At 66.5% G+C, this 14,246-nt stretch overlaps 5 protein-coding genes across 5 annotated transcripts; 3 read left to right on the forward strand and 2 right to left on the reverse strand.

Annotated features, from left to right (window-relative positions):
* Positions 1–6,163: 6,163 nt before the first annotated feature.
* On the forward strand, positions 6,164–6,934 carry EMIHUDRAFT_239003 (hypothetical protein; the record flags this gene model as incomplete). Its single annotated transcript, XM_005776227.1, has 2 exons — positions 6,164–6,196; positions 6,278–6,934. 2 exons carry the CDS (start codon positions 6,164–6,166, stop codon positions 6,932–6,934), a joined length of 690 nt encoding a protein of 229 aa, XP_005776284.1.
* A 53-nt stretch (positions 6,935–6,987) lies between these two features.
* Positions 6,988–8,111, forward strand: EMIHUDRAFT_239004 (hypothetical protein; the record flags this gene model as incomplete). Its single annotated transcript, XM_005776228.1, has 3 exons — positions 6,988–7,733; positions 7,827–7,884; positions 7,980–8,111. The coding sequence occupies 3 exons, from the start codon at positions 6,988–6,990 to the stop codon at positions 8,109–8,111; spliced, it is 936 nt and encodes a 311-aa protein (XP_005776285.1).
* A 660-nt stretch (positions 8,112–8,771) lies between these two features.
* Positions 8,772–8,945, reverse strand: EMIHUDRAFT_49352 (hypothetical protein; the record flags this gene model as incomplete). Its single annotated transcript, XM_005776229.1, has 1 exon — positions 8,772–8,945. A coding segment is annotated over one exon (174 nt), but the record flags the coding sequence as incomplete, so codon positions are not given.
* A 1,577-nt stretch (positions 8,946–10,522) lies between these two features.
* On the reverse strand, positions 10,523–11,851 carry EMIHUDRAFT_239006 (hypothetical protein; the record flags this gene model as incomplete). Its single annotated transcript, XM_005776230.1, has 2 exons — positions 10,523–10,628; positions 11,253–11,851. The coding sequence occupies 2 exons, from the start codon at positions 11,849–11,851 to the stop codon at positions 10,523–10,525; spliced, it is 705 nt and encodes a 234-aa protein (XP_005776287.1).
* Positions 11,852–12,761: 910 nt separating this feature from the next.
* Positions 12,762–14,160, forward strand: EMIHUDRAFT_457851 (hypothetical protein; the record flags this gene model as incomplete). Its single annotated transcript, XM_005776231.1, has 2 exons — positions 12,762–12,924; positions 12,995–14,160. Coding segments are annotated over exons 1-2 (1,311 nt in total), but the record flags the coding sequence as incomplete, so codon positions are not given.
* Between the last annotated feature and the right edge of the window lie 86 nt (positions 14,161–14,246).

Consider the following 14,246-nt stretch of genomic DNA (forward strand, 5'->3'; position numbering starts at 1 on the left):
AGGTACGACCGTGCCCGGCCGTGCTATAAAGCGACTCGGCTCTCTAACAGGCTGCAGCCCAGAGCCACACGGAGTCTACGCGCATCGCTTGTGCATAGCCTCGACCAATCTCCTGTTCACGGTGCAACCGTGAACAAAGAGCTTCTTCGAACGGTTACAAACACGACGCGAGCCGCCCAGCAGGGAGCCTGGGCGACTCGCTTTGACCTCCCCCCCCGCCCCACAGTGCGCCAGCGGCGCATTTGGGATGGACACCACACGTCGTCACACCGAGCAGCTCTCTGTCAACGGAAATTTCTCAGTTCTGATGCGTCATCCGGATGGAGCAACTGGCTTTGCTTAGATTGGGAGTCCTTTTGCTATGTGCTCTACGCGGGGAACTATGCCTCTTTTAGCCTCATCCTGCAGGCGATAGCCCAGCCCGCGTGCAGCGGTGGCGGCGACACTTGCAACACGAGCACGCCTCGCTTCGGCGCGCTCGATCCTTCACAACGGGCCGCCCGCAAGGACGCGTGTGCGGCCCTCTCTACTCGACCTGTGCCACGGCACGGGTCGTTCTAGTCATGCAGCCGCCCCGGCGATCGTGCTCGGGGCGTATCTCAGCACTCACCGCGCGAGACGCGTGGCGTGCCACAAACCAGTAAGCAGCAGCCTCCGCTGCTGCGACTCGAATGCTTCAAACGCGCACCTGTGCTTGCGCACGGCGTGCTCTACACGAGCCCCCCGGCCGCACGAGCGTACGGGCGGCTCGAATCCACCCTTCCCCCGCCCTAGCCACTGTTGGCTGGGCGGTGGGCGCCGTCCGCCTTGCGGCGGCGGCGACACTTGCAACACGAGCACACCTCGCTTCGGCGCGCTCGACCCTTCGCAACGGGCCGCCCGCAAGGACGCGTGTGCGGCCCTCTCTACTCGGCCTGTGCCACGGCACGGGTCGTTCTAGTCATGCAGCCGCCCCGGCGATCGTGCTGGGGGCGTATCTCAGCACTCACCGCGCGAGATGCGTGGCGTGCCACAAACCAGTAAACAGCAGCCTTCGCTGCTGCGACTCGAATGCTTCAAACGCGCACCTGTGCTTGCGCACGGCGTGCTCTACACGAGCCTCCCTACCGCACGAGCGTGCGGGCGGCTCGAATTCACCTTTCCCCCGCCCTAGCCACTGTTGGCTGGGCGGTGGGTGCCGTCCGCCTTGCGGCGGCGGCGACACTTGCAACACGAGCACACCTCGTTTCGGTATGCTCGATCCTTCACAATGGGCCGCCCGCAAGGACGCGTGTGCGGCCCTCTCTACTCGACCTGTGCCACGGCACGGGTCGTTTTAGTCATGCAGCCGCCCCGGCGATCGTGCTCGGGGCGTATCTCAGCACTCACCGCGCGAGACGCGTGGCGTGCCACAAACCAGTAAGCAGCAGCCTCCGCTGCTGCGACTCGAATGCTTCAAACGCGCACCTGTGCTTGCGCACGTCGTGCTCTACACGAGCCTCCCTACCGCACGAGCGTGCGGGCGGCTCGAATCCACCCTTCCCCCGCCCTAGCCACTGTTGGCTGGGCGGCGGGCGCCGTCCGCCTTGCGGCGGCGGCGACACTTGCAACACGAGCACGCCTCGCTTCGGCGCGCTCGACCCTTCACAACGGGCCGCCCGCAAGGACGCGTGTGCGGCCCTCTCTACTCGACCTGTGCCACGGCACGGGTCGTTCTAGTCATGCAGCCGCCCCGGCGATCGTGCTCGGGGCGTATCTCATCACTCACCGCGCGAGACGCGTGGAGTGCCACACAAACCAGTAAGCAGCAGCCTTCGCTACTGCGACTCGAATGCTTCAAACGCGCACCTGTGCTTGCGCACGGCGTGCTCTACACGAGCCTCCCTACCGCACGAGCGTGCGGGCGGCTCGAATTCAAACCAGTAAGCAGCAGCCTCCGCTGCTGCGACCCGAATGCTTCAAACGCGCACCTGTGCTTGCGCACGGCGTGCTCTACACGAGCCTCCCTACCGCACGAGCGTGCGGGCGGCTCGAATTCACCTTTCCCCGCCCTACCGACTGTTGGCTGGGCGGTGGGCGCCGTCCGCCTTGCGGCGGCGGCGACACTTGCAACACGAGCACACCTCGCTTCGGCGCGCTCGACCCTTCACAACGGGCCGCCCGCAAGGACGCGTGTGCGGCCCTCTCTACTCGACCTGTGCCACGGCACGGGTCGTTCTAGTCATGCAGCCGCCCCGGCGATCGTGCTCGGGGCGTATCTCAGCACTCACCGCGCGAGACGCGTGGCGTGCCACAAACCAGTAAGCAGCAGCCTTCGCTGCTGCGACTCGAATGCTTCAAACGCGCACCTGTGCTTGCGCACGGCGTGCTCTACACGAGCCTCCCTACCGCACGAGCGTGCGGGCGGCTCGAATCCACCCTTCCCCCGCCCTAGCCACTGTTGGCTGGGCGGCGGGCGCCGTCCGCCTTGCGGCGGCGGCGACACTTGCAACACGAGCACACCTCGCTTCGGTGTGCTCGATCCTTCACAACGGGCCGCCCGCAAGGACGCGTGTGCGGCCCTCTCTACTCGACCTGTGCCACGGCGCGGGTCGTTCTAGTCATGCAGCCGCCCCGGACTCACCGCGCGAGACGCGTGGAGTGCCACACAAACCAGTAAACAGCAGCCTCCGCTGCTGCGACTCCATGCTTCAAACGCGCACCTGTGCTTGCGCACGGCGTGCCCTACACGAGCCTCCCTACCGCACGAGCGTGCGGGCGGCTCGAATCCACCCTTCCCCCGCCCTAGCCACTGTTGGCTGGGCGGTGGGTGCCGTCCGCCTTGCGGCGGCGGCGACACTTGCAACACGAGCACACCTCGCTTCGGTGTGCTCGATCCTTCACAACGGGCCGCCCGCAACGACGCGTGTGCGGCCCTCTCTACTCGACCTGTGCCACGGCACGGGTCGTTTTAGTCATGCAGCCGCCCCGGCGATCGTGCTCGGGGCGTATCTCAGCACTCACCGCGCGAGACGCGTGGCGTGCCACAAACCAGTAAGCAGCAGCCTCCGCTGCTGCGACTCCATGCTTCAAACGCGCACCTGTGCTTGCGCACGGCGTGCTCTACACGAGCCTCCCTACCGCACGAGCGTGCGGGCGGCTCGAATCCACCCTTCCCCCGCCCTAGCCACTGTTGGCTGGGCGGCGGGCGCCGTCCGCCTTGCGGCGGCGGCGACACTTGCAACACGAGCACGCCTCGCTTCGGCGCGCTCGACCCTTCACAACGGGCCGCCCGCAAGGACGCGTGTGCGGCCCTCTCTACTCGACCTGTGCCACGGCGCGGGTCGTTTTAGTCATGCAGCCGCCCCGGCGATCGTGCTCGGGGCGTATCTCAGCACTCACCGCGCGAGGTGCGTGGCGTGCCACAAACCAGTAAACAGCAGCCTTCGCTGCTGCGACTCGAATGCTTCAAACGCGCACCTGTGCTTGCGCACGGCGCGCTCTACACGAGCCTCCCGGCCACACGAGCGTGCGGGCGGCTCGAATCCACCCTTCCCCCGCCCTAGCCACTGTTGGCTGGGCGGTGGGCGCCGTCCGCCTTGCGGCGGCGGCGACACTTGCAACACGAGCACACCTCGCTTCGGCGCGCTCGACCCTTCACAACGGGCCGCCCGCAACGACGCGTGTGCGGCCCTCTCTACTCGACCTGTGCCACGGCACGGGTCGTTCTAGTCATGCAGCCGCCCCGGCGATCGTGCTCGGGGCGTATCTCAGCACTCACCGCGCGAGACGCGTGGCGTGCCACAAATCAGTAAACAGCAGCCTTCGCTGCTGCGACTCGAATGCTTCAAACGCGCACCTGTGCTTGCGCACGGCGTGCTCTACACGAGCCTCCCTACCGCACGAGCGTGCGGGCGGCTCGAATCCACCCTTCCCCCGCCCTAGCCACTGTTGGCTGGGCGGCGGGCGCCGTCCGCCTTGCGGCGGCGGCGACACTTGCAACACGAGCACACCTCGCTTCGGTGTGCTCGATCCTTCACAACGGGCCGCCCGCAAGGACGCGAGTGCGGCCCTCTCTACTCGGCCTGTGCCACGGCACGGGTCGTTCTAGCCATGCAGCCGCCCCGGCGATCGTGCTGGGGGCGTATCTCAGCACTCACCGCGCGAGACGCGTGGCGTGCCACACAAACCAGTAAGCAGCAGCCTTCGCTGCTGCGACTCGAATGCTTCAAACGCGCACCTGTGCTTGCGCACGGCGTGCTCTACACGAGCCTCCCTACCGCACGAGCGTGCGGGCGGCTCGAATTCACCTTTCCCCCGGCGGCGGCGGCGACACTTGCAACACGAGCACACCTCGCTTCGGTGTGCTCGATCCTTCACAACGGGCCGCCCGCAAGGACGCGTGTGCGGCCCTCTCTACTCGACCTGTGCCACGGCACGGGTCGGTTTAGTCATGCAGCCGCCCCGGCGATCGTGCTCGGGGCGTATCTCAGCACTCACCGCGCGAGACGCGTGGAGTGCCACACAAACCAGTAAACAGCAGCCTTCGCTGCTGCGACTCGAATGCTTCAAACGCGCACCTGTGCTTGCGCACGGCGTGCTCTACACGAGCCTCCCTACCGCACGAGCGTGCGGGCGGCTCGAATCCACCCTTCCCCCGGCCTAGCCACTGTTGGCTGGGCGGCGGGCGCCGTCCGCCTTGCGGCGGCGGCGACACTTGCAACACGAGCACGCCTCGCTTCGGCGCGCTCGACCCTTCTCAACGGGCCGCCCGCAAGGACGCGTGTGCGGCCCTCTCTACTCGACCTGTGCCACGGCACGGGTCGTTCTAGTCATGCAGCCGCCCCGGCGATCGTGCTCGGGGCGTATCTCAGCACTCACCGCGCGAGACGCGTGGCGTACCACAAACCAGTAAGCAGCAGCCTCCGCTGCTGCGACTCGAATGCTTCAAACGCGCACCTGTGCTTGCGCACGGCGTGCTCTACACGAGCCCCCGACCGCACGAGCGTGCGGGCGGCTCGAATCCACCCTTCCCCCGCCCTAGCCACTGTTGGCTGGGCGGTGGGTGCCGTCCGGTCCGCCTTGCGGCGGCGGCGGCGACACTTGCAACACGAGCACACCTCGCTTCGGTGTGCTCGATCCTTCACAACGGGCCGCCCGCAAGGACGCGTGTGCGGCCCTCTCTACTCGACCTGTGCCACGGCGCGGGTCGTTCTAGTCATGCAGCCGCCCCGGCGATCGTGCTCGGGGCGTATCTCAGCACTCACCGCGCGAGATGCGTGGCGTGCCACAAACCAGTAAACAGCAGCCTTCGCTGCTGCGACTCGAATGCTTCAAACGCGCACCTGTGCTTGCGCACGGCGTGCTCTACACGAGCCTCCCGGCCACACGAGCGTGCGGGCGGCTCGAATCCACCCTTCCCCCGCCCTAGCCACTGTTGGCTGGGCGGCGGGCGCCGTCCGCCTTGCGGCGGCGGCGACACTTGAAGCGGTCGCGGCGCGTATGCGTCGTACTGTTAGGGCGGCCGGGCCCGAAGATGGCCCGGCCAGGCTCTGCATAAGGCCATCTTCGCCACAACGCGTGGCATTGGTCCAACTACGGCAACCCACAGCGAGGGGGGCCGCTTAGGCGACCTTGCTCACATCAGCTGCATATGCTTCAGTGGTGCAAGGAGGAGTGGAGAGGGACCTTTGACGGTGTATGGCCCAAATCCAATGGGGGCAGCACGTACCTAGTTGTGCGCATATGCGTACGCGACCGTTTTGGAGCGCGGGGCGGCGGCGTCGATAGATATCGACGCCGCCGTCGCCGCGCATCATGACGAGTTCGCATTCCCCATGTGACCCTCTATACCTCACCTTCGAGACAAGCCAGGGTTCAACCCAATGGACCTAGTGTGGCGTCGAGGCCCGCACTGTCTGGACATGCGGGCCGCGGCTGACAGAACGGCGGGCTAGGCATTGAGAGCCCAGGAGTTTTAATTCTCCCAGTAAGCTAAAAGTATACACTGAGAGAGAGAGACGTTAATCGCGCCTGCCTCTCCTTTTCTCCCAGAAAGCTAAAAGTACGAACTTTCACTGATAAAGGACGGAGAAAGAAAGTCAGCTGTGCAGAGCTGTGTCATGTTCCGTGCCCGTATCGTACGTTCGCCGTTCATCGCCGACATTGTCGCGCCTGCTCTCCCTCGAGGATGAAGACGGCCACCATGAAATTGATGACCGTCGACGATGCGCTCGAGGTTGTCGCGGCGGCCCTCCGACCCACGCTCACCACCACCGCGCTCCACCTCCCAATCCACCGCGCTCCACCTCCCCATCAGGAGCTCGGCGTGGGCTGCTTCACCGTGCAGTTGATAATGGTGTGTGGCCTTGGTTGGCTCGCCGACACCGCGTGGATCACTGCAGTCATCTCGGCGACCGTGCCCGTCCAGTACGAGTTCCCGGGCCTGTGGGAGCTGGGGTCCATCAGCATCAACCCGGCAGACTACCTGCTGCCCCTGCTCTTTGCCTGCCAGGGGGTGGGAGGCGTCATCTTCGGCCCGGTCGCCGACACTTTCGGCCGCCGCCTCGCCTTCATGCTCACCCTGCTAGTCTCCGGCTCCGGCGGCGTCATCGGGGCTTGCGCGCCCAACATGCTGATCCTCGTGCTTGGCGTCGCCGTCGCGGGCCTTGGCGTGGGTGGCAACATGCCTGTCGATGGCGCCCTCGCGGTCGAGCTGTGCCCCCGCAGCGCGAGAGGCAGACTGATGACGCTGCTCACCATCTTTTGGAGCATCGGCGGCGTGGTTATGTACCTGGTCGCGTGGGCCGCCATTCCAAACAACACCTGCGACCCTCCCGATCAATCCCCATCAACCAAGTTGGGGGTCCAGTGGGCACCTTTGGTGGAGTTTTGCGACCCGGCGGACAACCGGGGGTGGCGCTACTGCCTCGGCAACCGCGCTTCTCCGGTGCTTTCGCCTCACGAGCCATTCTGACTCAACGCACCCCGCTGGGCGCAGGTGCCATCTCGCTCATCTGCCTCGCCTCGATGGGATCGCGGGTCGGGTGGCCAGAGTCTCCTGCGTGGCTAATGGCGCAGGGGCGCACGGAAGATGTCATGGCCGTGCTGCAGCAGATCGGCAAGATGAACGGCACGTCGCTGCCGCCCGATTTCATCCTCATCAGCAGCACCGCTGTGCCGGAGCCATCGAACTCCCCGGCCTCTCCACCGCTCACTCCGGTGTCGAAGCGAGCGACCCGGGTGGGCCCCACCTCTACTGCGTGGGACTATGACGCCGTTGCCCCGCCGGCTGACCGCTGGGCCTTCCTCCAGCTGCCTTGGATGAAGACTACCGCGGTGCTACTTGCATTTCTCTGGTTCCTCAGCAACTTTGGATACGGTGTGGCCGCGCTGCGAATCGACCTCGCCCCGCCACCCCTCACCGTCCCCATCCCGCCGCCAGGCATCTTCAACTCGATGAATCTGGAGCTTGTCGCCGCCAAGCTGGGCGGGGTACCTACGTCAGACAACACATATTTGCAGGCCATCTATATGTCTGCCGCTGCGCCCGTTGGCGCCCTCGCGGGCGCGTTCATCGTCGACTCTCCCCTCGGAAGAAAGTGGACGCTGGTCGTGGGCATCCTGACGATGGCCGCGTCGATGATCGGATTCCTGCGCACAAGCACGGAGAACGGCGTCGTGATGACGGGCGCGTTGACGCAGGCCACCTCGCAGATCATGTACGCCGCCCTCTACCTCTACACGCCGGAGGTGTTTCCGACCGCTGTGCGCGGGTGCGCAGCCCACCGCCCCGCGAGCGGCCGCCGGGAGCTGGGGCAGACGGGGCGTGACACGACGCGGCCCCCTCTCCCCGATGTGTCGCGCAGCACCTGCGTTTCGACGCTGTCGCTCCTCTCGCGCATCGCCGGCATCATCGCGCCAATCGTCGGGCACACCCTCTTCGGCAGCCGGAGGAGAGCGTGCCCCCATGGCCGTTGACGAGTGTTGACAGAGACCTCCCCCCCCTCCCCTCAGACAAGGGCGTGTCCGCCAACGGCGTCGTATTTGTCGGGCTCAGCTGCATCGGCACAATGGCGCCTCGCGCCACGCGCTCGCCCCGCCGATTCTCGCGCACAATCCCAATGGAGGACCCGCCATCTCTATCTGCATAGGCCCTCTTTGGCGCGCTCCTGCCGCTCGAGACGCGGAATCGAGACATCGCATGAGGGCCCGAGATGGGAAGGTATTGCTGCAAGAGTGGAGCCGGGACGCGGGAGGGCCTTGCTGCCGGGATCGGCGGCCGTACTCTCTGTCTCGGCCCTGCCCACACTCACCTGCTGCATGCGGAAAGGCGAAACGGCCAGGAACGGCGCGGAGGCCGGAGCCTGACGGACCGTTGGGACGCCCGCCTGAGACCGCGCGCGCGAGAGCTACCTCTAAGTACGCCGTGTACTGCTGCGACGTCGCATGTACATCTACTTTACACATGCAATATATTCTCGATAAAAAGGCATCGCTGGATTTTCTACGCTACACGTGGGGCGCAGCGTCGCATGAGGAGCCAACTTCAGAGAACAGGTGAGCCCACAGTGCCGGTGTGCTCAGTGGACAGTGCTGCGAGAGTCCCTGCAAAGAGAGCTCTTATTTTACCCGCCCCTGTACGCGCTCAGTAGAAATCCCGGTCGTAGTTGTCGCGTTGCATCGGTCGCTCGGCGCCTTGCACCGGGGCGCCATTCGGGCCGGTGACGTTGACAGCTGCCTGCGCAGAGAAGGGAAGGAGACGGTGCTTACACACCGCTCGCGGCACCTTCCTGGAGGGACAAACGAAGGGGGAGCGCCTGCTTCCCATTCGGCTGGAGCTCGATATCGAACTCTACCGGCTCGTTGTCGGCCAGCGAGCGGTAGCCGTCGGCAACAATGCCGGTGTGGTGAACAAAAACGTCGGAGCCGTCCTCCTGTGTGAGGAAGCCGTAGCCGCGAGTGGTGTTGAACCACTTGACCTTGCCAGTGTTCGTCGCGAGCTCGCGGCGCGATGTAGCCAGCGCCAGGGCCGGCCGCGCCACGCGTTGGCGAGACCAACGTGCAACGACTGCGACACCCCGGCGCTGCGCCAAGAACATGCGCGCGCCTCTGCGTGGCACCGCGCAGTGGCACTAACACAAAAGAATTTTACAACTAAACTCCCTCGCACACAAAAGAATTTTAGCAGCGTTTAAAACATTTCACCACTTCCCTCGCCGCACGACACTACTCACTATAAAGGCACGGGACTGGCGCGCGCACTGGCACTAACACAGGAAAAGAAATCGGCGCGTTAACAAAATTCCCTGCCAAGAACATGCGCGCGTCTCTGCCCAAAAAGAAATTCTTAACCTTATTAGGCACCTGGCGCGCACTATATCCACTGACAAAACCATTTGCATTTCTCACCACTTCCTCGCCGCACGACACTACTCACTAAGGCACGGGACTGGCGCGCGCACTGGCACTAACACAGGAAAAGAAATCGGCGCGTTAACAAAATTCCCAGCCCAACCACCCCACCAACCAAGATCAATCTTTTGAAGTGACTTCTGATTCCCCGGGCCACCTTGCTTCGTCCTTGCTTCGTCGCCGATCGCGCCTCACGCCCGCCGCCGCGCGCCCCTGCCGGCCCGTCAGGAGGGGCCGTACTTTGACATCTGCGACTCTGTGCGCGCGAGCTGCGAGCGCAGCGTCGCCTGGTAGGCCGCCTCCGCGCGGTCGGCGCTCTCCTTCTCCTGCACCTTGTTGAACTCGCTGATGGCGCGGCCGTGCCTCCGCTGCTGGATCTGGTGCTCCAGCTGCCGCGTGTAGTCCGCCTTGGCCGCCGCCGCCGCGCGCGCCTTTGCGGCCTCCGCCGCCTCGATCTCCGCCAGCTCGGCCTCGAGGCCGCGCGCTCGATCGGCCCGAGGGTCCCTACGACGATGCCGGCCCCTGCCCCGCACGACCCGCCCGCCGCTCGAGCCGTCGCCTGACCCTTCCGCGGCCCCTTCCCCGTAGGCGCTCCACGCCGCTCCGCCTCGACGCCTCCCCCGCGCACGGGCCTGGCGGCGTGGGTGTGCGAGGAGGGCGGCGCGGGAGGAGGGCGGCGCGAGCGCCTGCGCCATGAGCTTCTCTCGCGCCTCCTGCTCGCTCCCCCAGACCGCGAGCCGCTTGCCTGTTCCACACACGCGCGACGGGCAGTGAGGAGGCGCCGCCCTCCAGACACCCCCCGCCGCCCGGCCCCCGCTCACCCCACGCGTCGTCGAGAGCCGCCTGCCGCGCCTACAGGCAAGGGGCCGCGGAAGGGTCAGGGAAAGGGTCGGGCGGAGGTCGAGTAGCGCGCAGCCCTGCCCCGCCTCGTCGTTGGCGCCCTCGGACCGCTCGATCGCCCGCTTCTGCGCCATCATCGAGTCGGCGAACGAGCGCGTCGTCTGCTGCATCTGGTGGCGCGCCGCCGCCTCCTTCTCCTCCTGCGCCGCCTCCGCCGCCAGCCCCGCCGCCAGCCGCTCCTCGTCCTCCGCCTGCGGGACACGTCCTGGACAGGTCGTGGACGGGTCCAGCGAGAGGCCGCGAGCGGGTCCTACGCCTCCTCCGCCTTCTCCCGCGCCTCCGACTCGGACAGCAGCGACTGGCGCGCCGCAGCGTAGGCGCCGAGCTCGGCGTACGAGTCTCGCACCTGCCGCTGCCTGCAGGGGCAAGGGGGCGGAGGGGCGGAGGAAGGGCCGTGGGAGGGCGTGGGAGGGAGACGCGTCTGTCTCGGCCGCCGCCGCAGGATCTCGTGTCAACCTCCGCCGCCGCAGGATCTCGTGTCAACCTCTCGGCTAGATCTCGGCTCGATCTCGGCTCGATCTTTGCCGGATCTCGTCCACCTTCGCCGCCTCGGCCCGCTCGTGCGTCGCCTGCTCGCGCAGCAGCGCCGCCTGGCCGGGTCCAGCGGGGGAAGGGTGGTGTGGGAGTGTGGCAGGGCGAGGGTGGCGGGTGGAGGGTGGCGGTGGAGGGTGGCGGGGGAGGGTGGCGGGGGAGGGTGGTGTGGGAGGGTGGCGGGGGTGGTGGTGTGGGCTGCCTCGCGCTCGGAGAGCTCACGCTCTCTCGCGCGGTGGCGGTGCAGCTCGTTGACCTGCGGAGAGGGGGAGGAGGGGCGGTGAGGAGGGAGCTAGGCGGCGGGTGGCGGCAGGGTGGCGGCAGGGTGGCGGCAGAGGCGGAGCGGCGCCTGGCGGTCGAGGATGGCCGTGTGCTGCCGTCCCATCGCTTTCCGTGCCAGCGCGTCCGCCTCCTCCCGCCCCTCCTTTGAGAGTCGGTCCTCCTCCCACAGCTTGTCGAAGGCGCGCTCCTCCGCCTCCTCGAGCTCGAGCGCGCGCAGCTTCTCGCCGAGCTGGTACGCGCGCGCCTCGTTGGTCGCCTTTTGGATGAGCTTCGAGTCCCGCGCGCGCAGCGGGTCGCACGACAGCCGCCACTGACGCTCGTACTGCTCCTTGACGAAGGCCTGCTTCTCCGCCTCGCGCCGCTCGCGCAGCTCCTCGGCCCGCGCAACCATCTTCTCCTTGCGCTGCTCGGGCGTCTCCTCGAGCGCCTCGAGCGCCGCGGCCTGTTCGGCCTGCTCCGCCGCGAGCAGCTCCGCCAGCCGGCGGCGGCGGCCCTCCAGCGCCGCCGCGTCCTGCTGCCGCAGCCGGTTGTACCGCTCGTTCAGCCGCCGTGCGCCGAGCGCGGCGTCCGTCCGGACCTCGAACGCCGTGGTCGCGCCGACCTTGCTCTGCTCGCGGCCGTGGTCCTCGTAGACGCGCCGAGCGTCCTCCTGCTCCCGCCGCTTGAGGATGAGGTAGTCGGGCGGCAACCGCACCATGAAACGGTTCGTCCTCGCGGTTTTTCTGCAGTCTTTAACCCCCACGCCCCCCCCCCCCCCCCACCACATATATGAAATCGTCGGGGATGGGAGTACGAAACGGCCGTGTAGGAAAGAAAAAACTTATGCACGTGCAAGTGTCGTGTTGTGTCTGTTTTCTTTCTTTCTTTTCGTGTTCTCGAGGTTCTCGAGGGGCATATCCTTTGGGGCTGGCAGGCCTGCCCCTTTGCGCCGCGCGTGCTGCGCCCGTCGCGGCTCAACCCTGCGGCGGCGGAGGTGGCGTCTCGCTTGCACGCCGCGCTGTCATCTCGGCTCCTCGGGGTCATATCTCGGCTCATCTCGGCTCATCTCGGGTCGACACTACTACGATATTCATTCCTTTGCTTTCTTGCTACGGAGGGATGGGAGGACGGCACACGCCGCCACCACACAGGTGACAAGAAGAAGAAAGAGAGAGAGAGATTTTAACAAGAAACGACACGGATTTAAAGGAGAGAATGGGGTGCCAGCGTCGCCCACCCTTGGGAGTCTGCCTCTTCCTATTTCTCTTCGCAGTCTCTACAAACAAAAAATCAGTCTCTCGCGCGCGCCACAATCAATTCTCGCAGCAACCTTCATGCCACTTCGTTCGTACCTACCTCTCGGTCGTCCCACTCTGCAACTCTGCACTCTCGTCGTTCTCTCTCCTCTCATGTGTAATTTATGTAAAATGTGAGTTTTGAGATTCGCACATCGTGTTCTTTCGTTTGAGTCTTGTTGTTTGTCCAGGGATGTGTCCATTAGAATATTTCCAAGAAGCCTGGAACGATGATGTGCTGAAGGGGAAGTGAGCCGGACGTCGACGAACACCTTCTCTACGGTCTGCTTCTCACCCCGCGGCCTCTCCGCACCATCTCGCGCTCTCCGGGACACGCTCTCCACGGCGGGGATGCCGCTCCTGCCAAGAGCTCACCGACCTTCCACCCTCCTCCCGCCGCAGGAACGCCTTCTCCCCGTCATGACGGCCAACCCGATGCAGACTGTGACCGAGATCTGCGGCATAATTCTGGGGCAGGAGGGCAAGCCTCTGGATTCGTCCGCCTCCCTCTTTGACCTCGGAATCGACTCGTTGGGTTTCGGGGAGCTCGTCCTCCAGCTTGAGGGCGCGCTTCGCCCAAAAGTAAAAGGGCGGAGGGGTTTCCCGCCCCCAGCCCCCCCCCCCCCCCCGCGCAGGCTCCTTTGGCGACGGCATCATCACCGTCGACGACATCATGGACTCGCCCTCGATCCACGCGATCGCCAACAAGGTGTCGGGCGGCAAGCTCGGCGACCACGCCGCCACCAAGCAGGCCGCGCCCAAGATCGAGCAGGCCCCCACCGCGCCCACCTCCACCGCGCCGACCGAGATCGCGGTGTCGGTCACCCCCACGCGGGTCGCGCCCTTCGCGCCCACCTCCGTCCTCAAGACCCCGGCGCCGCCGGTCGCGCCCGTCACGCCCCTCGACGCGGGCGTCAACTCGGCCGTCCTCGAGCGGCTCAGCATGCTCGAGTCGGCGTGCAAGGAGCTGCGCTCGCTCGTCATCGCCTCGACGCCCGGCGCCGAGGCGGCGGCCCCGTCCCTGGAGGCGTCCGCCGCCGCGCTCGTGAGCCAGCCCGCCGCCGAGGCGCCAAAGCCCCAGCCCAAGCTCTGGATCCAGACGACGCACGTGGGTAGCCTGCCGCGCGCGCCCAACGCGAGCGACACGGGCAAGATCATCAGCCAGCAGGTCGACGTGGGCATCGACATCATCAACGACGGCGAGTGGAGCCGCGACAACTACGTCGCCGACATGCTCCAGCGCATCGACGGCGTCGGCCTCGGCGCGGGCGTGGTGATGAGCGAGGGGTGGTCGTGCGTCTGCGAGATGCCGTGCGCCACCGACATGCGCACCGTGCCCGTGTACGCGAACCGCTTCACCGGCGCGAATGGGCTCATCACGCTCAACCCGCGCCGCGTCGCGCAAGCCAACATGGCGTGCCACGCCCGCCCCACCTACGTGCTCTCCGGCGCGCAGCAGGTCCGCGAGACGGTGCGGCCGCTGCTCGAGTCGCTCGCGGCAGCGGGCCGCTCGCCGTCCGACTCGTTCTGGAGCGCGCCGTCCCCGGGCACGATGGCCGTCTTCTGCGAGGACCGCTTCTTCCAGGACCACGTGATGTACGTGCGCGCGCTGGCCGAGGCGATGCGGCCCGAGTACGAGGCGATCGCGGCGACCGGCCTGCAGCTGCAGATCGACTGCCCCGACCTCGCCATGGGCCGCCACACGCGCCACGCCGACCTGAGCGACGAGGCCTTCCTCGCCGTCGCGGAGGCGAACGTCGAGGCGCTCAACTACGCGCTCGAGAACATCCCGATGGAGCAGGTCCGCATCCACGTGTGCTGGGGCAACTACGCCGGCCCGCACCACCACGACATCGCCGCGGCCGAGATCTGGCCGGTGGTCGCCAA

The sequence above is a fragment of the Emiliania huxleyi genome, assembly GCF_000372725.1.
Source record: "Emiliania huxleyi CCMP1516 unplaced genomic scaffold EMIHUscaffold_280, whole genome shotgun sequence".
Taxonomy (NCBI): domain Eukaryota; phylum Haptophyta; order Isochrysidales; family Noelaerhabdaceae; genus Emiliania; species Emiliania huxleyi.